Here is a 25,500-nt window from a genome sequence, read left to right as displayed (position 1 = left end):
ATGGTGAAATTGTCTCATCCTCCTGTGCCATAGCTCATTTATCTCCTTCCTACTGTTTTTATCACTGCCAATCAGTGCCATTGGATAATCGATCTACAATCTATATAGTTTGTTGCTTCGAGTTCCAATCTATCTCACCTTCTTCCAAGTAGGATGTTTGACATACACTTTCTTTCCCATAAAGTATACATCGTATTCCTTGTCCTGCAAATGGGGCACTGAAATTAGGTTCATACCCAATCCTGGCACATGTAGTACATTCGTGGCGCTAGTACTGGTTCCTGCTTCCGTCTTAAAATCTATGGTGCCTCTCCCTACTGGAGTACAATTAGTTTTGTTGCCCATAGTGACCTGGAATTCCATTTGCACCTCTTGATAACTCGAGAAATATTCCCTTACCCCTGTCATGTGAGCTAAAACTCCGCTATCAATATACCACACACCAGCTGAAGCCGATCATGACAGACACGCAAACTCATCTTCGAATCTGGAAGACAATTTTGAGGCTTCTTGATTATCCATAATTTTCTATGTTATTTCCTTCCCAACACTGAATTCGCCTCTCTGCGTGGAAACTGCTACGCTGCTCCCTCTACCTCTGATGAATATCAATCCGAATACTTTTATTCTCTGTCGACTCACTTAGAGAATTATTTTTCCATGAAAAAAATTCACCTAGCAAATGGACTACGCAACCTCTCTGGGGTTTCGAACTGCTGCCTATGCAATGTTTCTCGAAATCCTTCTTTCATCTGCAATTGAGCTCTTACTGCTTTACTACTGTTTTGATACCATGTGAAAATTAGGTGATCCTGAATCCTACTGCAGTAACTGATAATATTTCTTCTATTTGTTAAATTACTTAAACAAATTATTTGCAGTTTTATATGGCAAATGTCAAAATACATACACTACAGCCTTCACAAATAAAATTATGCGGAAAATAAATACAAGGAAAATTCAAGAACATATATAACCACAGTGACAGTCATTTTTGGACAATTGTCCTCGGAAAAACCCAATGTGGGAAAACCGGTGCAACAGTTAACGGTTTTTTTTATTAATCTTCAGCAATAATTTATGTACAACAGAAATTTGAGGAAGAGTCACTAATAGAAATTAATGGTGAGTTTCTCACACTCCACAACGTATCTCTGACCCCGAAGAGGACCTCCAGCCCCTTTCGCTGGCCTTTCTACGTCACCCTCTACGTAGTGACTGTGTAGGCCCTGCGTCAACCCTTCTACGATGTTGATATGTGTCTCTCCTCTGCACTTCCCCCTCCAAATTTGTCCTGCACTCTCAAACTATGCTGATGCCCTCTCTCTCCCACCTGCAACTCACTCTCTGATTCAATTTTCTCTTGCCGAACTTCAGCCACTGAGAAAATCGATCTACTTGAGCAACTGAGTATTTGCTCTGGTGTGTTCTCCATCTACCCATCGACTTCTTCTTATAATCTTTTGTTGGAGCACCAATGACCAAGATTAAAACATAATCGATGGCTAAGATTAACTAGAAATCAATCCATGTCTTCTTAGATTCACACCTGATTTAATTAATACCCTTTAATTAACTAGATTTCCTAGTTTAGACTTAGGGAACCATTTTAAAAAGTCAATTATTTTAATTGCATCATCTCTAGGTAGAATTTTCCCAAACGATTTATGGGTTATGGATAATACATATATTCTAACCTCTACAGAAAATTTCGTGTCTACAACACAATTGATGCTACAAAAATCAACATGAAACCCATGCTTTAATAAGTCATAATGATAATAATAATAATTTATTTTTCATTCTTTTGATAAATACAGTTTATGAAGACCGAACCTAGTTACATTCTTCAACACTCCCTCTTAACTAGGGAGGTATTCATACTTACATATGCAAGTACATGTAAGATCTCAAAACACACGAACAATGAAGAGTTTATGCATTTATGAACTAGATTCCTAACCAGGGCAATCTATCTGAGTGGGACTAAAATGGACTAAAGTTTTCATCCAATCTAGGTACCATCAGGGTTACTTGCTAACCATCAACCTAAGGATCTAGGTGTGTATCTAAGGCCAGAGCTCCAAGACCAACGCCACCCTCCCTCTTCGGGATCTAGACATCACCACATATGTCGATCAAATGTCCTCCCAGGCATTTTACACACACAATGCCTCAACATATCAAATATCTCTAACCTCAAGCATGCTTTTCAAAAACTTTGAGAGATTTATCAGAACAGCCATAACCCCAATCAGTAAAAATCTTTCAAATACTCATGAGTAAACATAAAGCTTCGAGATCTTTTGACATCTTGAGGCTACATCACAATTCATCATAGTAGGACTTCGAGGTTTTCCCAAACAAATCTTGATAGAGGTTTCCTCAATCATTCTACTTCCTTTCCTACTTCATATACAATAACCAAATCTAGCTTTCCTTCTTTCAGTAGCACTGCAATATGCATTCTCCAATTTCTTCTTCAAAGTATCCATCATGACTATAATATGCCCTCCCTCTCAAATCGGGAGATATACTCTTTTCTTTCTCTAGGCTCCCTTTTAACTTAGGGAGATCAAATCCTTTCTATAACATAGGAGAAGCTTTCATGTCTTCCATCCTTCTTATCAGAGTCATCTTGATCATCATCATTTCATCATGATTATCAATCAAATCAACTTTGCTTACAAACATCTTCATTATCTTGAAGATTATGTACCTCCACAACTTATATAACAAGTACAACCAAGTACATATATAGAAGCATGAACTTAAACATATCATAATCGTATAGTAATGGAAGCATTAGACTTTAGACATCAAATACCAAAACTTAGTTATGTTCATAATCAACAAGAGACACATGCTTTTATACTTCAACTTCTTGTTCGGGTTAAGTTATAACCCCTAGATCACATCAGTAACTCAATCAAGATATCAATCTCATTATATCTAGGGCCTCAATATTTCTTCTAGAGATATGACATACTCTACTATAATATATTGAAAACCCTAGGAGAAATTCAAACAAGTATAGTTCTACAATGCATCTAACAACTTTAAAATTCATATGTTTGACTTCTGCTAGGATTTAATGCAAACCCTAGATTCCATATATAAGACACTAAGCCTTAGATGTCAAAAATCAAAATCAATCACAACACAATCTAAGGTTTCAACTAAATAACCAACTTCTACTAGGGTTTGTTGTAAACCCTAGATTTTATCATCACATTAGAAACAATATCATCTCATCATATCCTAGAGTATCAAACATCTACTAGAGCTTAGTTACAAACCCTAGAATTTATCAACAAATAGGTTAGCACAAACACATATCTAGGATAATCATGTACAAGCATATCATAGCATATATAGGACAAACCCAAGACACAAATATCAATACATTTAAAGTCAAACATATAACAATCTAGATCAGACTAGGTTTTTGATCATATAGACAAACATACACATAGGGTTTCATTCCTAGGAGCTTACTCTCTATACATAAGAGTTTTTACTCATAAAAACTAATTTACCAAAACCTCAATGTCTAGGAATACACAACCAACCAACCCTAAAGGACTAGGGTTTCCATAGCTATACTAAAACTCCAAACATGACATCACCATCAAAACCCCAAACATCAAAAGAATAGTATTTTCTAGATTTCATTAGTAACCCTAAGTAGAGTAGGGTTTTCACACTGGCATTGACATACCCTTAGGTTAGGGTTTTACAGAGAACCTATTAGGGTTCTACAGGCATAATGATTTTAATGAGGGTAGATTCAATCTAATGATTAATCTCCCAAACAAGAATCTCTATGATTCAAAGGTCCTAGACATAACACTTGTTAGTATTGTAAAGCAGATTCCTTAGAATGAATCAGTATACCTTTATAATGAAGAGAAACAAAACTTATAGTCTAATACATACCTTTGAGTTTAGACAAACCTTATAGGACATCAATTCCAATGCTTTTTCTCTTAAGTTCTTCTCCATAGCCCTTGAGCATATCAACAAGATTTTCCTAAACAAGGAAAATATAAAAGGAAATGTTATTAGCATCTAGTATAAACACATATAGAAAAGAACAGGAAAACCAAATATAAAGGATAATACACAGAGTAAGATACTTATCTTTGGAAAATGGTGAGGGTTCCCTCTTAATCCAATTTTGAGGGAACCCTAAAACTTTTACAAAATAATTTTACAATGTTTTTCCAAAGAATGTTAAACCTATAAGTTCTAGAAATCAAAATACAAAACAAATCAAAAACTTGGAGTAGAAGGATAGAGTCCCAAAGAGTCCCTAGCAAATAAATCTTTGACTTCAGATTCTTCCTTCTTGTTCTTCTTTGGAGGTCCTTCATCAACAACATTTTCATATTCCCTTTCTCTCTTCTTGTATCTTGGATTCTCAAGACAATCACTTTTATAGTGACCCATCTTGTGACAGTTGTAGCATTCGATTTTGGATGTGACTATCTTTCTTCTAGGCCCTTTAGACTTCTTGAATGATCCTTTGTTCTTGTGATGAGCGGAGTAGGCATTTGAAGTTTTTTCCTCTTCATTCTTCTTATTGCTTACTAGAGAAATTATGACTTCTTCTTGACTGCATGCATTCCATAGTTGTTCAAATGTAAGAGTTTTCTTCCAGCTATTGAGACCTGATGAGAAGGCACTCCATAATGTTGGTAAACCTAGAAGTGCAGTGATTACAAGTTCCTTCTTTGGTACTATCTCATCAATTGCTTGGACATCATCTCTTATTCTAGCTATTCTCAGAAAGAAGGATGCTACAGTGTCTTCCTTTGTCATCTTTATCGATCTTAGTTCATTTTTAAGGCTTGCTATTTGACCAAGATTCTTGATAGTGAATACTTTTGATAATGCCTCATACATCTCTTGAACAAAGTCTATGTTGGATATATAGAGGATGATCTTATCCTTTATTCCATCCACCATTAGATTCATGGACAATATTTTTGTTTCCCTGAATTTTTCCTTTTCTGCATCACTTGACTCATTAGTAGGCTTCTTTACCTTTCCCTTGACTAGATCCAAAACTTTATTATTCTTGAGGATGAGATCTATCCTCTTTTTCCATGCCCTGTAGTTAGATGCTCCTTCTAGGTCATTTTATCCCTTCATTGAGTTAGACATTGTCCTTGAAGATGATAGACTTGACATTTTACATGTTCCTTTTGATGACCCTTATTCAAAGCTTCTTAGAATTCCTTATTCTCCTTTCAATAGATCTTTGAGCTTCCTTTTTCCTCCTTCTTCACCTTAGCTCTGAAGCCATATTAGAAAATCAAAAAGGCGGAAAGATTTTCTTTATGTTGATAGTTACTTGTGATATTATTATCTTTTCTTATGTTCCTCTTTTATCTTTAGTTCATCAAGTAATTATCAAAATAATAGCATAAAGATCACAGACACGAGATATAGGCAGATAGTCAGGGAAAAACTCCTATCTAGGGGAAAACTCATTCAACAACTTTTCCTTAATAACCTCCTGAGATAATCCAAGACTCCAACAAACTTCCTCCACACCAAGTCAGTGTCTTCTTCTTTTTGTAGATGATAACCTTAAAAACAATAACTTCGACCTAGTAGCACCAGCTTGTAGCAGCAACAAAACTTCAATCCAGCAACAACTTCATCCCCGCAGTTAGCCCAACAACAACTTCGATCCAATAGTTAGCCCAGCAACAACTCTGACCCAGCAGTTAGCCCAACAACAATTTCAACCCAGCAACAATGCTTCAAACCTCCAGTAGTAGACTAGAAAATTCCCACGTGTGAGAGAGAGATGACCCAAAAACTTCAATCTTGATCTTTCGAGCGTTTTTCCTTTTCTTGGAATTTCGCACTTTTTTTGCCTCCTCCTTGAGTATTGAACTTGAGGGAAATAAGAATGCTCCAAATGAATTCAAACAACTTCAATACATAGGTTTATAGTGAGGTCAAATTGCCTAGTTTAAGGCCGACTTGGTGTGGAGGTGACAAATAGCTTATTTGACTCAATAATAAATCATTTTACATGATTCAAAAGCCCAAGAAGGGTCTCTTTGAATGGACAATGAGTCTAATGACTTGGTATAAATCCTAGAAGTACTCAATGGGGACTTTAACCTAAAACATGATAACCCAAGCATGAAACTCATGCTTTAATAAGTTATCATAATAATAATAATAATAATAATAATTTATTTTTCATTCTTTTGATAAATACAATTTATGAAGACCGAACATAGTTACATTCTTCAACATGCAAGACTTTGAAATGGTTAGAGATGCTTGCAAAGACCTTACCCAACAAAAATGAGAAAACTACTCATTATGAGGGGTGTTGGAATTATTAATTCCTACTTGTCTTATTAATTGATGTAAGATTGTTCACAATACCATGATGTATGATTTGTTATTTTATTTTATTTTTTCACTAACTAAGCTAAACCTAAGTCGGGTCCAATGTATGTTTGCTAATGTATTGATTGCTGTAAGATAGAAATAATATTTTTAATTCTATTATTTAAGAAGTTGTTACATTAACTGAAAGTGAAATATTTTTCCCAATTAGTTAACTCCTAGTTTCATATATAGTTGAAATATTTTATAAAAAATTGTCAATGTGATAAAGATAAGTGCCTATTTTTAAATAAAGTTTCATGTATTTATATTATACTATTTCATGAATGAATAATATAGCCATTTCAGTTTTGTGTTTGAGAAAATCATGTTTACTTTTTAAATCAGTTTTGTGTGTGAAGCAATCATGTTTATTTTCCAATTTCCTTATAACAAAAACCAATTACCTGGGATGATTCGATATTTCTCAAAACCCTCCCATAATTGCATGCCTTCAGCCTAATAAATAAAAATATATATAATAGTTAAATATATCACAACGTATGTAAAAGCATTGTTCAACTATCAATTAGCTTATCTTCATATTCAGAGAAAATTTTAGGGGCTAATATTCGCAAGTGTGCTAATTTTCCATGCTTCCCCGATTTCTAATTTTTTCTAAAAATGATTAGGCCAAATTTTACAATACAAAATTATTTTATCTTAACAATTGCCAAAATTTTATATCCAATAATATAAACTGATTGGAAATGTAAATATTTTTACAAAAACATCACTAAACATTTTATAATGTGCATATTAGGGACTAGTAATTTAAGATAAATTTTCATCCTTAAAATTTTAGGGACATCTTGAGTGCTTTGACTATTGTTCAAAAGGAAATCTCACTTCTAGAATTTTAATTTAATTATCAATAATTATTAGCTAGATGGTAGACATTTAATCTCCATATAATACTCTGGAATATTTTTAGTAGTATACACAAATCAAGGTTGAGATTTCCAAACTAATTATATATTTTTTATAATTTTAATTAAATTAATTAATTAAAAAGAAAATCATGAATAATTGTCATATAAATATAAATTCTGATTTTTTTACACATGTAATAATGATAAGCCATAATATTGTAAATTATTCATTATCATAACCATTTTCAAGATAATCATCATTCACGAACATGGATCTCATATTATATAGATTTTCAGTCCTTTTTATCCGAAAGCAAGGTCCACAAGAATGGCCCATCCATATTTATTGAGGAAAACAACAGACAACCTGATATTGTAATAAAGGATGAGTTTATATCAATGAATTTTATATTTACCTCTTTTTTCCTCTCCGCTATGGTAGCCCGCTCGGTCTCTTCCTCAGTTGCTCTCATTTCAGCCGCATAATTCACTCTATTTTTCCTCCTCCTTTTCACTGGTTTGTTTCTTGGATCACTGCTTAAGCTACCACTCACCTAAATTAACAAAAAGAAATTTAGATGGGATCCCATAAATAAAATAAGTACAGCACCACAATAATGGTTGTGCAGGTTGAGACAGATACAGCTTACCGCTGGCCAACTCGAGTTAATATCCACTCTATCTCCCAGCTTAGCTTTACGCCTAGGAATGGAAGCAGCAGTTTCTATGGCCTTCTCTTTCTCCTTGAAAGCTATTCTTGATGAAAGCACTCTGCAGAAGGCTCTTTAGAATCGATATTTGACATATATATGTTTTCAACTTATTGTCTCAAGATTAACAGTTAACAGAACAAAAAATATGGTCCTGTGCATTCTAAAGGCCCCTAGGGCGTTACTACCACACTTAATACATGAATAATGTTGTTGCATAAAGCCTGTTTTGAAAATTTAACAGAAAATGGATCTCGTCTTCCCGTACTAAATCCATAAGTCATCCAACAATTCATTTCCACGAAAATAAAGGCCGCCCTACTGTAAATTCAATGACGTTTACGAACAGCAAGGTGGAGTAGTAGTGATACCTATGTCAAAAATACCTCCAAAATTTGTTGAAGTGCATAGATTTTTTTATATATGATAAAAAATATAACAATAAATCATACAAAAACCAAATATCACATCAGGACCCCTATGCTAAAGGATATGAGAGGAATTTTAAAGTCCAGGAAACATCAACAAACATCATTAGACTGTTTATTATTCATACCCAAGAACTCTTTACTGATACCATTTTGAAACATTTTGATATTTTTTTATCTGAGATAACATACATTTAATTGTAATTTCTCATTATTGGAGATAACATACACATAATTGTTACTAGTGAATTGTAATTAGTGAATGGAGTTATGTATGGCAATCTCATATCTCATTATTATGATCAAGAGGGCATTTCACAAGTATATATATGAGTTCATTATTCTTCATTTGCATGAGACAGTTAACCAATGACAATGGACAATTACAACTAGGTATCAGTGTTCTTTAGTGCATGTTCACATCTCTTAGATTCATTATCAGACTATATTACATTGAATTATAGTTTCTCATAATTTTCTTTTTTTTTCTGGCATCAATACAGTTTAATAATTATATTCTCTCATAATTTTCTCTTTTTTTCTTGCATCAATACAGTTTAATAATTCTTTTCTCTGTCAATTTTCTTTCCTCTTTCCTAACAACTTTTGTTCATTACTTTTTAGCTAAATCCAATATGTGCAAGTTCAGCTCCAATTTCATACCCACAGGTTAAAACTTAAAACCCCTAAGGAAAAAATGGACCAAAAAGAATTAAAGATAGAATATGACCAAAGGGCAAAGCAAACAGGTATATGGCCTAGATTGACACTCCAACAGTCTGAAATCTACATGCTTTTAGCTTAATCCCAAATTTCTCACAGAGAACAAATGGGAACAAAAATCCCTGTGAACACAGAAATAAATATAAATGGAAAATGGATCCTACTCTGAAAAATGTCATGGCAGCATGTACCTTTCATTCAACAACAACTCCTTCTGTGCGCGATCGATAGCTCCAAATCTTTGATCATTTGCCCATTCTCTGGCGAAACTTTCATAGGTTGTTTCATGGGTTATACACTGAAATAAAATACCAAAGATAGATCAATATCCAGGAGAATCATCTCCTAAAGTTACTCACAACTAAGAGTCAACTGCATATATAACCATATAGATAGACAGTCTATAATCTTCACCATTCATAAATTACAAAATCCAGGCAACTCACGATTGAAGCGTCATCCAAGAGTTGTTTAAATGCCTTGACAGCAGATTTCCGATATTTTTTTCCATTTCGAATACGTGTACAACGTTCCTGCAAAACATTCGTAATTTAAAAAATCTATAGTGCATAGATTTTGTTTTGGGCCCAGATGCAACACTGGTTTCTATACAGATAGGAAAGCTGCCACAATCTGAAGAGTCATGAGAACTGGTACAGTGAATGGGTTGGGCATGACTGGGAACAACTCTGGGCCTGAGAGCTGAAATCTGCTGCCAATATGTAGGCAGCCACTGGTTAAATTTGATTGGTATTTATCCTTTTTTATTCTTATTTATTATAATAATAATTAAATAATAATATCAATAATAATGATGTTGGGACATTAAGGGATAGAGGTTTTGCATGTTTTTCCAAATTTCCAAATTGTAACACGGATGGCTTTTGGTAAGCTGGGATTTTTAAGTAATAATAATTGAATAATAATATCAATAATAATGATGTTGGGACATTAAGGGATAGAGGTTTTGCATGCTTTTCCAAATTTCCAAATTGTAAGGATTTTTAAGTAATGAAGCAAATTATGGAATGGTTTTTTATTATGTCAAAGGAGTAATATTGAAATTTGGGACGTTTAAGTTATTTTGGTCCTTTTTATTTATATAGGTTTGGATACATGTTTTAAAGTGTAAGGTTAGGAAGAAGAAATCTTCAATGGTAAAATGTTTTTTTTAAAGTAAAGTTGTTTATGTGGTGTTTAATGATAAATATAGTATTAACTTGGGATATATTATGGAAGAGGAATTGGGAGGAGGCCTAGCGAATACATCTTTTGAAAATTCAGTGAGGAGACAAATGGTCAGTTGATCATGGATTGTGACTATTCAAAATAGGTGTGACCGGAAGTGAAGTTACTAATAGGTTTGAAAAATGCTTAATAAGAAGATTATATTGAAGTAAGTTTGAGGAATTGGGCAAAGAATCCACAAATAAAGGTTTTTAAAGCTATTCCATTATTAGTGACCGGAGGATATGGTTGGCTAAGAACCTTCCATGCTTTGAAGAAAAACACTTTCCTCTAATAAAGTGTGCAGTCAATGGGATTAGCATCTTAAGTCATTTCCCATAGGATAAGGAAGAAAACTTAGTAAGGGTAGTGGTTCAAGCACAAATTCATAAGAGTTTTCCCTAAGCTTTCTTAGATGGGGCATCACAAAGAGATCTTAATGTATGTAGAGACAGGGATTCTATTCTTTACAAATAATCATTCCATTCATTTTAGAACAAGATTAGGGAGGGGTCAAATAATTATGCATAACTGATCCCACTAAAATTAGCTTTGTTTTTGGCAAATGAAATAGGAATTAATAGTTTGCAGGTATTTGGTGACTTCTAGGTTTTCATCAAATGGGTAAAATATGAACAAAGATGTCCCAATGTGTTTATAAATTCTATCTTGGAAGAGGCCAAAGGTTTGACAGCGTTTTCTAATCATATTTCTCTTCAACATGTGTAGATCGAGAAAATTATGGAAGGTAATAGTTTATCTAAAAGTGTAATTTGATGCAACCTAATACCTAAATGATAAAATAAAATAGGAATGGGTAATACTTTTCATGAATTAATAGTGGGAGCAAGAGATACTCATGTTTGAGGCCTTTCTTATATCTTTTAAAGCTTACTCTAACAATTTTCATCATATTGTTTTCTTTTATTTTTAGAAAATTAAAATCAAATATCCCACATTGAAAAAATATACATTCTCTGAGTGGATAGGTGGAGGTTTTTTTCTCTTCTTTCCCTTGGTTTACTAGTTTTGAGGACATTGATAAAGAGTAGTTTCATATTTGAATTTTTTTATTTTTTTTAATCTTTGGAAGGTTTTAAGTGATGACAGTTAGCAGAAAATGAAAATGAGTGAGAACCGTATGTGAAGATGTAATTTTGTAACTTTTCAAAGAAGTGATGAAATTACGATTTTTTTCACAAACCATAATAATAATTTAATATTAAAATGATAATTAACCTACACACCAAATTGGTATATAAGTTCTTTGTCTTTGGGACAAAAACACCCCATTAAAATCTACAAATTATTATTAAAATACAATTAATTCCTAAAATAGTTGAAATTTTCCATATAACCATCCCTATATACCCATATATATATATATATAAAGACATGATAGTAACCTCATGACCTAAAACTTTTTGATAATAAACCACTATGCAATATTAAAACTTGGCTGAGTTATTCTGTTACTGTGGATATAGATTTCACATTACTATATTGTATTGTGAAAGAATCCCGGTAATGACACTTCTTCGATACCCTCAAACAATTATCAAACAATTATTACTCTAGTTCAAGTTGCACACAAGTTATGATTACTGAAAATATAATCAGTTTTCCTTAATAATATAACCACTGTATTTATTATAAATATAAACAGAAATGAATATAATACATGGTATTTAAAAATTAACAAAACACATATAATACATATATTAAAAAGTCATAAAAATAAATATAAAAGATATTTTAAAAAACAAAAGAAACTGTCATAAACAATTTATAACTCCATGAGTAGGAGTGCCCATCAAACTTATACGCTGCTAACCAGTACCTCTTGTAACTGAACATTCAGTTTATCCACGACATTATGCCCCATGCTTATGAAAACTTGGGATGACGTACTTCAATGATCACTCTTCCACACCTCTTTTTACTCTTGCAGGCGCATGGACAACAATAATTTTATGTGGCACCTGATTATCCTTCCCTTTGAAAGTATTTAAAATACTTTGAAGTTGGGTCGACGGTGGTTTGTTTTTATTTTCTGTTCAAGGGACCATCTTTAATGGGAATAAAATAAACAAGTAAAGCAATAGTGGGGAGCTCAAGTTATAATATTTTTAAACGTATAGAGGAGGAATGACAGATGAGGGATGCTTTAGACAAACGAGAGCAATGGAACATAACATGTTATCTGCCACAGACAATCAACCAAAAGACTATACTATGTTCTCAGTTCGAGCCCAAAAGTGTTCATTTCAACTAGAGCATTAGACCGTAAAGTGTTTGAACCATACTCATCTCCCTAAGTAATCGAACAAAAAGGTTATATTATTTTCTCAATTTGACCTTAGAAGTGTTCAAGTAAATGCAGAGACCTTTATTTAAAGTGGTTCAAACTTATGTCGATTGCATATTTTGAGAATATTCTACAATCCGACGAATATAGGTGAGGTCAAACAATTCACCTTACCCGTATCAATCGGATTCCAAAATATTTTGGGAATCCACAATCTACATAAGGCTGCCCTTTAAGGAGGATATTTATGTTGAAAAACAATTTTTTTATTAAAAATATCATACAGGGGTTGCACATACATAAAAGCACTAGAGTACAAAGAACATTAATTGCCCCACTTCACTGTAAGAGTATTCTATTGCTCACTAAATTTTGTAAAAGTACATAGAAAACCTTCATTATATAGCAATGGAGGAGGCCCAATGTCAGTTAAAGTCAACAATGACAGATGGGCATATACAAATCCTTGGGAAAAGAAGCATTGGAAAAGCCAACTCTAACACTCAACCTTAAGCAAAACATAGGGAGTAAATGTAAAGAAAACTTGGGTCCTCACAATAAGGCCTAATAAAGTACCCAAGTAGAAACTCTCATAAGCATAGAAAAACAGAAAAAACCGTAGGAGAGAACTCCTCTCCACAAGAGAGAAAGATGTCAGATAAGCATGGAGTTGAAACTGTAGATCCCACAATGATCCAATAAATGGAAAGAACAAAGGCCCGCTCTAATCTAGAAGTAAGAAATGCTGAAGTACCAAAACTTTGAAGATAGGAGCCATGAAACCTCAATAAGGTTGGTTGATATTTGAAGTAGAAATGTCCAGAGACACAAAGGTAGAAAAATTTGTCAAATTCCCCAAAGAACCTTCAGAGAAAATAAGCGTTGGTAAAGAACCAAGACAAAGGCTTCAAATAGAAGTGGCAGCATCAACACAAAAAAAACAATGAGCCTGTTACCCACCACTTGTGGGTAGTATGCATAGGAGAAATTTTTTCTTCTAGATGGTCCTCAATTAGTAGCCAATAGCCCCTTGCAGCCCCTAGATAGCTCGATGTGCCATTTTCTCCGCCACCTGAGCAATCCATGTGATCCCTCGCCCATCTGTTATGAATTTATGTTTGAAGGTGGGCCTCCCGACCCCAAAGGTATGGCTTTTCATTGGTACAATCGAGTAATTTTTCTTACTTGTCATGGGCACTTTTGGGCATGGATTAGTGGGGGGATACGACGGAAAGAGTGGATTAGGTCAGTATTTCTGTCTCCATTGCCCGATTTTGTGGTTACCCTAGTATCCTAGTCTCGTGGGATCTCCTTTACTAGTCATTAGCTTTAGGGTTGGCACTACATAGGAAATCCTGATTTTGCTTGTGTGATCCCGCTTCCCGATACCACCTACATTACTCCCCTCCCACTCATTTTAGCCCCATTCATCTCTTTTCCCATCTGGGTCCACAAAGGGTTATCCTCCCCCTCCCCTTGTCCACACCTTGGTCGGGCCTAGAGCGATGCCTTGGAGGTTGATGCAGCTAAAAAGAAAAGAAAAAGCATAATTTGGCCATGTTATCGCTCAAACTAGCAGGGGACCTAAAGGGGATTCTTAAAGGGCCAAATGCTAGACCAAGGGCAACAAATGGAGACTTAGCCCATTGTCACCTCGGCTAAGGCTCCCTACTATTCACGGATTTGCACCAATGGGAGGAGACCCGGTATATATGGAGTCACAAATGAAAGATAAATCAACAAGTGGACATAAAGTGACCCAAATAATCCCTTTCCAAAAGAGGGTCAAGAATGGAGTTAGCTTGCTTTCTAAGCAAGGTACAATGTCTTCTAGGAGAAATGTGGGGATTTGAGGCTTAGGTTATAGAATATGACTTGTGAAAGAGTTTCCCAATCCCTAAAATCCTTATTGAAATTGGTATCCCAGATGGTTATTGAAGAATTGTCTTTTCAAAGGAATGGGACCACATGGGACCATGTGGACCTAGCCTAGGTTAAGGAGCAAGAATATAGCAACAAATGATATTCTTAACCCAGACAAGGAGGGGGAAAAGATCAAATAAAGAATGTTTACTTAAAGGTGTCAAATTGATCCTATGAGGCACTAGCCTTGAGGATACCAGGACAAAGTTTGATCTCGGAGCTAGGGCTTGAGTTTTCTCACAACTCCACTGTCGAAATGGCTTCAAAATTGGAGGAGGCCTAGAGGACACACCATCACAAGAGAGGCTAGGAGATCAAACTTTTTGGAGGGCTATTTTGTCGGAAAAATGATGCCCTAGGTGACACAACTTGGCTAGACCTAGAAAAAGGTGAAAAGGAGTTGATTTTTTGAGTAACCACCTCTTGGTAGATCGATGTCTTAGTCTTGGGAGAATGGAGTCTAGGATAAATATGAATGAGGATCTTGTTTCTTAGTCAAGGAGACCTTAAGACTACCTCGCTAGCCTTCTAGGGCAAAGGGAAGCAACCTTACAAGTTTTATACTTCGACTCCCAAAAAGTGATGGCTTATCAAGATGAATTCAATGATAGAATTATCCCTACGAAATTTCATTCAAAATTACATGGCCCATACATTGAGAGATGCTATATAGAGACAAAATTCCACAATTTAAGCAGTGAATGCATGCAGCAATTAGCCCTAAAAATAGTGAAATTCCCAATCCAATGTCTATGACAAAGTAAAACAAGAATAGCATTAAAATCATGTACTTACATGTAATAGAACATTTCCAACCATCCAAAAATTGACAATGGAGAAGCTCCAAGATAAGAAAAACCAAATCCAAACATCAAAATTCATCCATAAATCTCCCATTCATCCTCCAAGAAAAAGTGCAAAATTCTCAAGAGAGAGAAGAGATCCAATCCAAAGTGATGATGAGCAAATGAACTCATATCACTTGTATTTATACACTAATTAGGAGTTTGAATTAGTCTCCTAGGCCTTCATAAGCGCCAAGAATAAAATAGTGTGCTAATAACCTAACTTTTGGTGACAAGCCCACCAAACTATCTCACAAATGAAATAATAAGCCCCTTAAGAAGTCAGATGATAAATAATACAAGTCGTAGGGCCCTTCAAGAGGCCTGATGAGGTACAGAGGTGCCATAATGAAGAATAGGACCCTCAAAAGTGATGGACAAGGGGTTGGCCTCTTGTTCTCCAAACAATAAACCTGTGGTGCTCCCAATGGGTGTGGAAACAAGAATAACCTCATGGGTCTCCAAATGAGTCAAAGATGGATGTAGATCATCTATAAAGGCTTTGATGATGGTGTAGGTGGTGCCACATCATCCTACAAGTACTGGGTCAGCTTCCAAGTGCATGATACATCTGTGGGGCCGACTCGGGAAAGGTGAACCAGGTGCATCTTCCTCGTCCAATAGGTGAATCTCAAGCAATCTCTAAACATCCTTGGGGATCCATGGAATGTTGTCTACTGTTGTCGAGGCCCATGCCTCTCAACACACACCCTACATGTGCCAATGTAGCCCTCTGGAGGATTAGGACGCCATGTAGGGAGACCAAACCCAAGATGGAGACCATATGCAATCTTGTATAAGATCCAATGTGTCCCCTAGCCTTCCAGTACAACAAGTCGTTAGAGAAATTGAGTAAATGAGCTTACCAACCATGAACCACAGGTGGGGACTTCATAATGGCCTATCCTTCCATAATGGGCTTCGGGATGTGCCAATGTCTCCCAAACTCCAAGTGGGGTTAACCAAGTATCCTATTAGGTGGTTTCTACTTCTAAAGAGGATAATATGTTCAAGTTACATCCTTTAAAAGGTGGTGGTATGTGATAGATAGGTGAATGAAGTAGGGGATGAGAAGGGGCAGCCCTGGGCGCCACACTGGGGTGCAAGTGTAGCTAATAAAAGGGAAGTCCACACTTGGGTTTATAATGTATAGGAGGGAGCAATTGTGGTACATGAGGTGCCCCAACCTTGATTTTTTCACCCTTCTTTATATGTCTTTTTCTTTTTTATGGTTTTTGTTTGATTAACTGCTTAGGGCTCAATCAATAGCAGTGAATACCCCCTTTTAGGTTAGGGCGATGCATTTCCCACCAGGCATTGGGACAATCATGGGTTCCTATATGATGAAGGAGGCTCATAGAACCTGTAGGAACTAGGGCGATGGCCATGATGATTGGGTAGAGCTCATGTATTGGCTTTTGCCCATGTGCTAAATGTGTTTGTCCCGACCAGCTTTTGCATTTTGTGGTACATTTTCCTATTGACTGTTGCCAGATATGCTTTTACTTTTCTTTTTAGCTGCATCAACCTCCGGAGCATCATTCTAGGCCTGACCCAAGGTGTGGGTGAGGGGAAGGTGTGAGCTAGCCCTATGTGGACCCAGTGGAGGAATGTGGACCCAGGTGGGAGAAATAATGAATGGAGAAGTAATGAGTGGAAAGGGGGTAATATATGCGGATAAGGGAGCGGAACCACACAGCCAAAATTAGGGTTTCCCGTGAAATACCATCCCTAAAGCCACATGGTCAGTAAAAGAGATACCACGGGACTAGAATCCAAGGTTAATATCGAAAAGGGGTCTAGGGGACAAGAGCACAGACCTATCCCATTCTTTCTACTGAATCCCCCCATTAATCCATGCGAAGAAGTGTCCATGATAAGCAAACTACAATATTCAATTACCTAATGACCAGGCATACCTTTAGGTTCGGGAGGCCCACCTTCAAACATACGATCAAGGCAAGATGGGTGAGGAACCACATGGTTGGCTCAGGTGGCGGAGAACTAGCACAATGAGCTAGTTGGTGGCTGCAAGGGGCTACTGGCTACCAATTGAGGACCACCTAGGAGAAAAAAAAAATCTCCTAGGGATATCACCCACAAAATGGTGGGTAACATCTAGCTCTAACTAGGATGTGATCTCTCGAAGAAGTGGATGAAGCTACTTGAACAGGAGGTCACGAGAACTCCAACAATATCTTGGTTACCGTAGACCTATTACCTGCACATATAATAGATGAAGAACACGAGGCACCATGCTTTCGCTGCGTCTCATGATCACACATGCTACATGTTAGGCCATAAAATCAACAGAAGAACAAAATATGCAAAGATGCATCTATCTACCATGAGAAATATCATATGACATTAATTCAAATGGAAAAAATTCATCATGCAATGCCTCCTACTCTACCATGAATATGATACAATGTCAAGTCTCAAGGAAAGAGGTGATACGACTTAATTTAACTAGCTAGGGCCAATGTTCCTCGTTAAGTTTGGCAATGTAGTAATAATCCTCTCCAACCTTTCCATGAATCCTAACAGGTATTGGATCTCTATCAACCAAGACTAAACTCCCACCCTTATATTCTTTTTTAGGCTTCCACCTTTTGCTCGTTTTAAAGATTGGTTGCTTAAGGATGTGGACTTGTTGAGTCAGCAGAATAGGAGAAGGCTTCACGATTTCACATGTTTCGTAGTAAGGTCCAAGTTTGATCACATGAGGTAAGTAGGTAGGTTCCCTATAAGGATAAAAGGGGTGCCATCAGTTCACGGAATGGTGGCATATGATAAGTCCATTTGAACATGGCCCCCAACAGTAGCCTCCCATTTCCTTGATAATAGCATCCCCCACACATCAGGAATATCAATGACAATAACATCCATGAGGAGGGTGATATTAGGATTCCTAGCTAAAGAAACATTAAGGTCCTTGATGAGACCTTCCACTTCCACAGGTTTGGAATTAAAACCATACACCTTCTTGTACAGTCGAGTGATGCTAAGACCAAATTGCTTCATAACGGTTAAAGACATGATATTTGCGGAATTCCCTAAGTCCAACATACAATTGTGTAAGAAGATGTCATTGATATCCAAAGTAAGCAAGAAAGGTTCATGCCCAGGGTTTCGGTCAGGAATATGAATGTTTTGCAATTCTTCAAGTAGTTCTTCTTCCTGGATTCCCAAGGACTTCTTAATTTGTTGTTGTTGCTCGGGAAGCTTATCAATCTCTTTCAAAGGAACAAGTATAGTCATTCTTCCTACGGCAACTCCTATGTCAATGTCAAGTTTAACTTCTTTCCCCTTTTCCTTCTTGATGTTTTCCTTTCTTAGAGGAACCTTTTTCTGATTGGCTTTTTTTGGGGGATCCTTCTTTAGAGGAATTTTTGGGAGAGATTCTTTGGGAGGGGATTGCTTAGGTAATGTATCTTCTTTAGATGGTTCCTTAGAAATAGCGGGGTCTTTGTTATTTTCTTTTCACGAGTATTGGACCCCTTTGAACCTTCCCTTGCTATCAAAGTTAAGGATGGATTCTTCCTTTTCCTCTTTAAGGGTGACCTCACTAATGGGAGGATGTGTATATGACCTCCCCAACAAAATGTTGAAAATATCAAATTGCACAAGGTTGGCCTACCCTTCAGTTTGTTCATCCTCGGTCTCTTCCCCTTCACTCTCCTCATCCTCGAATGAAGAGCTTGGCTCAACAACATTAGTTGGAGCAAAAGTGTTTGGGATTTGAGAAGAGCTTGGCCTATCTTCTTGAGTTTGATTTTTTGGAAAAGGCCTTCCTTTCGAGATATAACTAGAATTTTGGGCCCTTTCCAAGGTGGTGATTTTGTTCATGATAAGCTTGTCACATGCATTGGCTTCTTTGGTAAAAAAAGGAGAGTTTCCTCATGTTGATCTTTGGATTTCTCCTTCTTGACCTCAACTCTAGCTCTAGGGTGGTCATTGATATCAACCTTCGAGATTCGTATGTTCTCTTCAACTTCCATTGCTATCTCTTTAGCTTCAACCAAAGTGGAAGGTTTCTTATCCCTTAACACATAGGTGAAGTGACCACCCACTGCTTTTATGAACTTATCAAGAATATTGGCTTTAGATGGCTTCAAATGATCAAGTATATCTTTGAATACCCTATCAAATTCTTGAATGAATTATCGCACATCCCCCTTTCCCTTGGTTAGTTGGTAGAATTTTTCAATATTGAAGGTCCCTTGGGCATTGCATGACCACCTCTTCATGAATAGGTCTTCAAATTCATCGGAGTCTTGTATGCATGTAGGGGGAAGGCTAAGGTACCAATCTCTTGCTTGTCCCTCAAGTCATAAGTCAAAAAGCATCACGAGCCTATCTTCATCAAAAATCATCCTGGGGGACATTTTCCAATAGAATTCTTCAATAAATCCATGTTCAGTCCAAGTAGTTTCCCCTTTGAATTTGGGTAACCATCGATTATATTTTTTAGGTAGGGGTTTGGGATCATCACTCAATTTCAAAGGGGCAAAGACACTAACCAAGTGTCTTTCACCCTTGGTCATATTGGGTTGATCTTGTTTTGGGTCAATGTTAGAACTAGATTGCATCTTTGGAGATGGATCATTGACCTCCTCAAATATAGTGAAAAGAGTGGTTCCAACAGGTGATGGAGTTCGCTTTCCCCTTTTTGCAGCATACCTAGTTAAAGTAGGAATGTTGTCGCCTTCAAGTAAGCTAGGGATTTAGATAATGAGTGAAGTTGTGAGAGGAATGCTTTATAGATGTTGTCAATAAATCAATTTCTCAATGATTCACTAGAGAGGCAAACCTGCTTCCTCCCCAACGACGACGCCAAAATGTTACCGCTCAAACTAGCAGGGGACCTAAAGGGGATTCCTAAAGCGCCAAATGATAGACCAAGGGCAACAAATGGAGACTTAGCCCACTATCACCTTGGCTAAGGCTCCCTACTATTTACGAAATTTCACCGATGGGAGGAGACCCAGTATATATGGAGTCACAAATGAAGGATAAATCAACAAGTGGATATAAAGTGACCAAAATAATCCCTTTCCAGAAGAGGGACAAGAATGGATCTAGCTTGCTTTATAAGCAAGGTACAATGTCTTCTAGGAGAAGGATGTGGGGATTTGAGGGTTAGGTTTATCGAATATGACTTGTGAAAGAGTTCCCCAATCCCTAAATGATCCGAATTGGATCCTCAAACAATTCCATGATCATTAAGAATGAATGACAGACTTCAAGAAATCTTATAGCTATCAGAAATAACCTCTGAATAATGGCAATTTGCAGCCAACACGGAGTAACGAGGACCTTCGGTCAAAGCGCACTGACCGTCGGCCCATGGAGACCGCGCATGGCGCAAAAATGGCAATTGGGAAGCTCAAATCTGAAAATGGAGGCTGTTAATCGCGTATTGCTGGGAAAAACCCCTCGAGAAGGAAAGGCCCCGAGCGCTCGATCACAAGGGAAACCAAAAAACCGTGGGAAAGCGCTAAAACTGACAAGGCGGGTCCCGCGCTTAAAACCGGTGGAATGTCGGAGGCATTTCGGGTGGTAAGCAGGTTTGGCCGAGGACCCAGCGATTCCATACACCGAGTGACGCGTGTCCGGCGGGGAGAGAGAAAAACCGCTTACATCGCGGACTAACGGTCGAGCAAATCAACCGCGCGATATAAGCAAAGACCGTAGGATCTGGGGGGTTCCAGATCGACGACGAAGGTTCAACCGGATAGATGACCGGACCCGAGGGAGAAATAAACTGCGGTGCATAAGACTTGAAGTCCGATTTGACCAATGAATCGACAGAAGGATCCGTTTCACAGGCATCTGGAAAATAACGGAAGAAACAACTGTTTAGGAAGAACTAACACTCAGTTCGCAAAGAGATAGGTGGCCACCTCTCTACGAAGCGTTACACAGCGATGATGATGTAGGGCAGAGGAGTCCCAGTGAGCAGAGGCAGGCGATCCAGAAAGCCAGGAAGACGAAACCAACAGTGGAAGGATCCAACTGGCTTTAAAGCCACGAAGATGATAGAGACAAAAAGAGACAGTGAGATAGAGAAGCAGTGAAGTAGCCGAAGGCCGAGAGACACAGAAAGAGAGGCAAAATTGCAGAGGACAGAGAAGTCGAGCTGACCATCAGAGTAAGAACAGCATCGAGCAGACAGAGACCAATTGAGGTCGAAATTCAGTAAGTGGAGTCTGTGAACTCTAAGGACTTGGGATTTCCAAGTGCCCTCCTATTGATTATCCTTTGTCGAGTGAGACTCAGATTGAGCTCCTTATTGTAAGACTCTGCTTTAAAGACATAATAAAAAGGCCACCACTGAAGGCTGGACCAGGAGACGTAGCCCATTACTGTGATCTCTTACTGTTTCAAGTGTCTGTGTATTTTGCAATCTTATCGATCCATTGCCTAAGATAACATAGACACACACACCAGCGCATGAGTCTGTAATACCTTCATTAATTTCCTGAGGTCACCTAGGGGTGATTTTAGATCACTAAAATCCTTATTGAAATTGGTATCCCAAATGGTTATTGAAGAATTATCTTTTCAAAGGAACGGGACCACACGCGACCAAGTGGACCTAGCCTGGGTTAAGGGGCAAGAATTTAGCAACAAATAATGTTCTTAACCCAGACAAAGAGGGGGAAATGATCAAAGAAAGAATTTTTGCTTAAAGGTGTCAAATTGATCCTATGAGGCACTAGCCTTGGGGATACCAAGGCAAAGTTTGATCTCGGAGAGAGGGCTTGAGTTTTCTCACAACTCCATCGTCGGAATGGCTTCAAAATTGGAGGAGGCCTAAAGGTCACACCAGCGCAAGAGAGCCTAGGAGACCTCAACAACAGGAAAATTATAAGAGAGACTTGAGAGTCATTTGGAGGCACACCGGGCAAATACTCAATACCCTGACGGAAATCGATTCTCAAGGAGAAGGAGTTCAATTTCATAGGGAGAGTTGCAGGGTGAAGGAAGAGGAGGGCATCAACAGTAGTCAATGACTGAGGAGGAGGTGACGCAAGGCATTCGAGAGACAGCGCAGAGGGAAGAGCAAGGAGACAACACCATTGGAGACGCAGTCCTCACGCAAGTTGACGCAGACTGACACAGAGAGACACAGAAGTGACGCAGAGGTGGGTGAAGGGTCTCTAGGGTGTCAAAACTTCTCCAGGAGGAGGAGAAACTTTGTCTCAGGTGTTTTTTCTTAGAAGTGTCTCAGTTTTTCTGTGGAATCATTCCTTGTAAAGCGATTGTTGCTGAAGATTAATAAAACCATCATCTGTTGCACCAGTTTTCCCGCAATGGGTTTTTACGGGGACAATTGTCCAAAAACAACTGTTTTGATATGTTCGATTCTTGTGCTTGTATATCACTGTTATTTTCTTTATGTAATTATGTGATAACTGCAACATAATTTATTTTAATGTTTACTTAAGGGCTTTGTAAATAACTTATTGTGAGAGATAAGTAGGTGAAATAAATCAGTTACTGCAGTAGAATTTCGTGTTAGAAATTTTCACATGGTATCAGAGGCAGGTTTCAGGCAACAGGATTGAAGAATCTGCTATGAGTCAGGAGCATGATGTCGAGGCATAAACTAAGAGGGACTCACGCAGATCTCCACAGAAATAAGAGAGCACGAAGAACATGGATCATGATTATTCTTTGTTAGCTTCCAGACTAAAAGAAGAAGTCACTTGCCTAGTGAGTTCTGCCTCCTCTAAGGTTTGGTATATAGATAGTGGAGCTTCCTGGCATATGACAGGAACGCGAAAATGTTTTTCGAATTATCAAGAAGAAAGGATGAACTTTCAGATCACCATGGGAAATAAGGCAAAGTGTACCCCCGTAGGAAGAGGTATTGTATTCTTTCAAACAGAAGCAGGGGATCGGCTTCGAGCAACCAATGTGTTGCATGTGCTAGGATTGGGGATGAAATTACTCTCTGTATCTCAACTTCGAAACAAGGGCTATGATGTTTTCTTCATTAAGGAGAAAGTATACGTCAAACACCCGAGTTGGAAAAAGAAGGCACAAATTGGAATCAGAAGTAACAAGTTGTATAGATTACAGCTAGAATCTCCAATGGCACTGATAGGCAGCAGTGGGGATAAATATTTGAATGAACTATGGCACAAGAGGATGGGACACTTACACCATGGGGCTCTGAGAATTCTCGGGAAAATAGTATCAGGAGTTCCAAAATTAAGTACCGAACGAGATGATGTATGCAGAGGATGCGCACTAGGCAAGTACGCCAAGGCAACATTTTCCAGAAGCAACAATATGGCTAAGAGTGTTCTGGGATTGATACACTCAGATATTTGTGGACCCATGTCCACAAAAGCTCTTAGTGGTGCCGAATATTTCGTTATCTTCATTGATGATCGTTCCAGAAAGACTTGGATCTACTTTCTGAAAACCAAGGATGAGGTTTTTGGTCGATTCAAAGAGTTCAAGGCTCTAGTTGATAATTTGACGGGAAAGAAGATAAAGATATTGTGCTCAGACAATGGTGGAGAATACATCAACAAGGACTTCACTGATTTTTGCACAAGGGAAGACATCAAAAGGGAGTGGACAACCCCCCATAATCCGGAGCAGAATGGAGTAGCAAAAAGGAAGAACCGGACTATTGTTGAAGCAACCAGGGCAATGTTGTATGATCAAGATATGCCCAAGTTTCTATGGGCAGAAGCATTCAACACGGTAGTGTATATCCAGAACAGGACTCCTCACAGGGCATTAAGTAAGATTACTCAGGAGAGTGTCTTTACTGGTATGAAGCTTGAGGTGAATCATTTCAAGATATTTGGGAGTTTGGCATACTGCCATGTACTCGAAGAGAAGAGGAAGACATTGGATCAGACTGCGGAGAAAGGATATCTTGTGGAATATAGCAAGAATGCTAAGGCATATAGAGTCTATCTTTCGAAGAATAGGATTTTGACGGGACGTAAAGTTCATGGAGAACAGAGCCTTCAAAAAATCCTGAGAAATGCCTTTTGAAGAGCAGTCAAAGGATGATCCGTTGGTACAACCACTTCGACCAGCAGAAACTAGCGCTAGTATTTCTCCTAAAGACAAAACTCCAGAGGTGGAGCCTCAGGAAGAGGAGGAGCAGATAGATATACCCACTACCAGTGGTAGAATGAGCCGGGAACTTCGACAGATACTACGAGATGCAGAGGATTTTATCGGGGCGCCAAGAAACAAGAAAAGGGAGCGTAGACAGCCAGATAGATACCAAGCCTTGGTGGCTCAGGTTGGAGAACCCTCCAGTTTTCAGGAGGTCGTTCAGCATCAAGTATGGGTAGATGCTATGGTGGAGGAATACAGTTCCATAATGGTCAATGATGTCTGGGAAGTGGTACCTAGGCCTCAGGACAGGTCAGTTGTAGGGTCGAGATGGCTCTACAAAGTCAAATACGCTACAGATGGCAGTGTAGAAAAATACAAAGCCAGGTTTGTGGCTAAGGGGTTTGCTCAGAAGGAAGGGATAGGCTACGAAGAAACCTTCGCCCCAGTAGCCAGGTATACTTCTATTAGATCCGTGATATCCCTTGCAACTCAAATGGGGTGGGAGATTCACCAGATGGATGTCAAGACGACGTTCTTGAATGGGGTGATAGAAGAAGAAGTATACATTGAACAACTAGAGGGTTTTGAGACACATGAGAAGGAATCTCATGTATGCAGATTGAAGAAATATTTGTATGGGCTTAAATAGGCACCTAGAGCATGGTACGGTCGAATTGATGGCTACTTGCAGAAGATGGGATTCGTCAAGAGTGACGTAAATCCTAATCTCTACTATCTGGTTGTAGAGAATGAGCCTCTAATCCTAGTTTTATATGTGGATGATCTCTTTCTGACGTGATCATCTAGGCTCATCAAAGATTGCAAGGAGAACCTAGACATAGAATTCAACATGAAGGATTTGGGACGGATGCATTATTTTATGGGGTTGTAAGTTTGGCAGCAGAAGGGTGAAATTTTCCTTGGGAAAGGGAGATACGCTACAGA

The 25,500-nt window shown here is 37.8% G+C and overlaps 1 protein-coding gene across 2 annotated transcripts in view; it reads right to left on the bottom strand.

The window, feature by feature from the left end:
• LOC149156980 (uncharacterized) overlaps positions 1-25,500 on the bottom strand; it is a 217,722-nt gene that overhangs the window by 62,067 nt on the left and 130,155 nt on the right. Inside the window, exons 6-9 of one of the 2 annotated variants that reach the window (XM_089445487.1) lie at positions 9,600-9,686; positions 9,345-9,451; positions 7,943-8,063; positions 7,709-7,846 (exon numbers count right to left, since the gene is read on the bottom strand). In XM_089445487.1, the coding sequence (XP_089301613.1) occupies positions 7,709-7,846; positions 7,943-8,063; positions 9,345-9,451; positions 9,600-9,686 (453 nt within the window). The remainder of the gene's footprint in view (positions 1-7,708; positions 7,847-7,942; positions 8,064-9,344; positions 9,452-9,599; positions 9,687-25,500) is intronic. The other variant, XM_089445488.1, reaches the window with a different exon arrangement.

The sequence above is a fragment of the Pinus tabuliformis genome, chromosome 9 (genome assembly GCF_031772625.1).
Source record: "Pinus tabuliformis cultivar Carrire ecotype Pingquan chromosome 9, CPIR1, whole genome shotgun sequence".
In the NCBI taxonomy this organism is placed as follows: domain Eukaryota; kingdom Viridiplantae; phylum Streptophyta; class Pinopsida; order Pinales; family Pinaceae; genus Pinus; species Pinus tabuliformis.
Note: the sequence above shows the minus strand (reverse complement) of the source record. Positions and strands in the feature narration are given on the sequence as shown.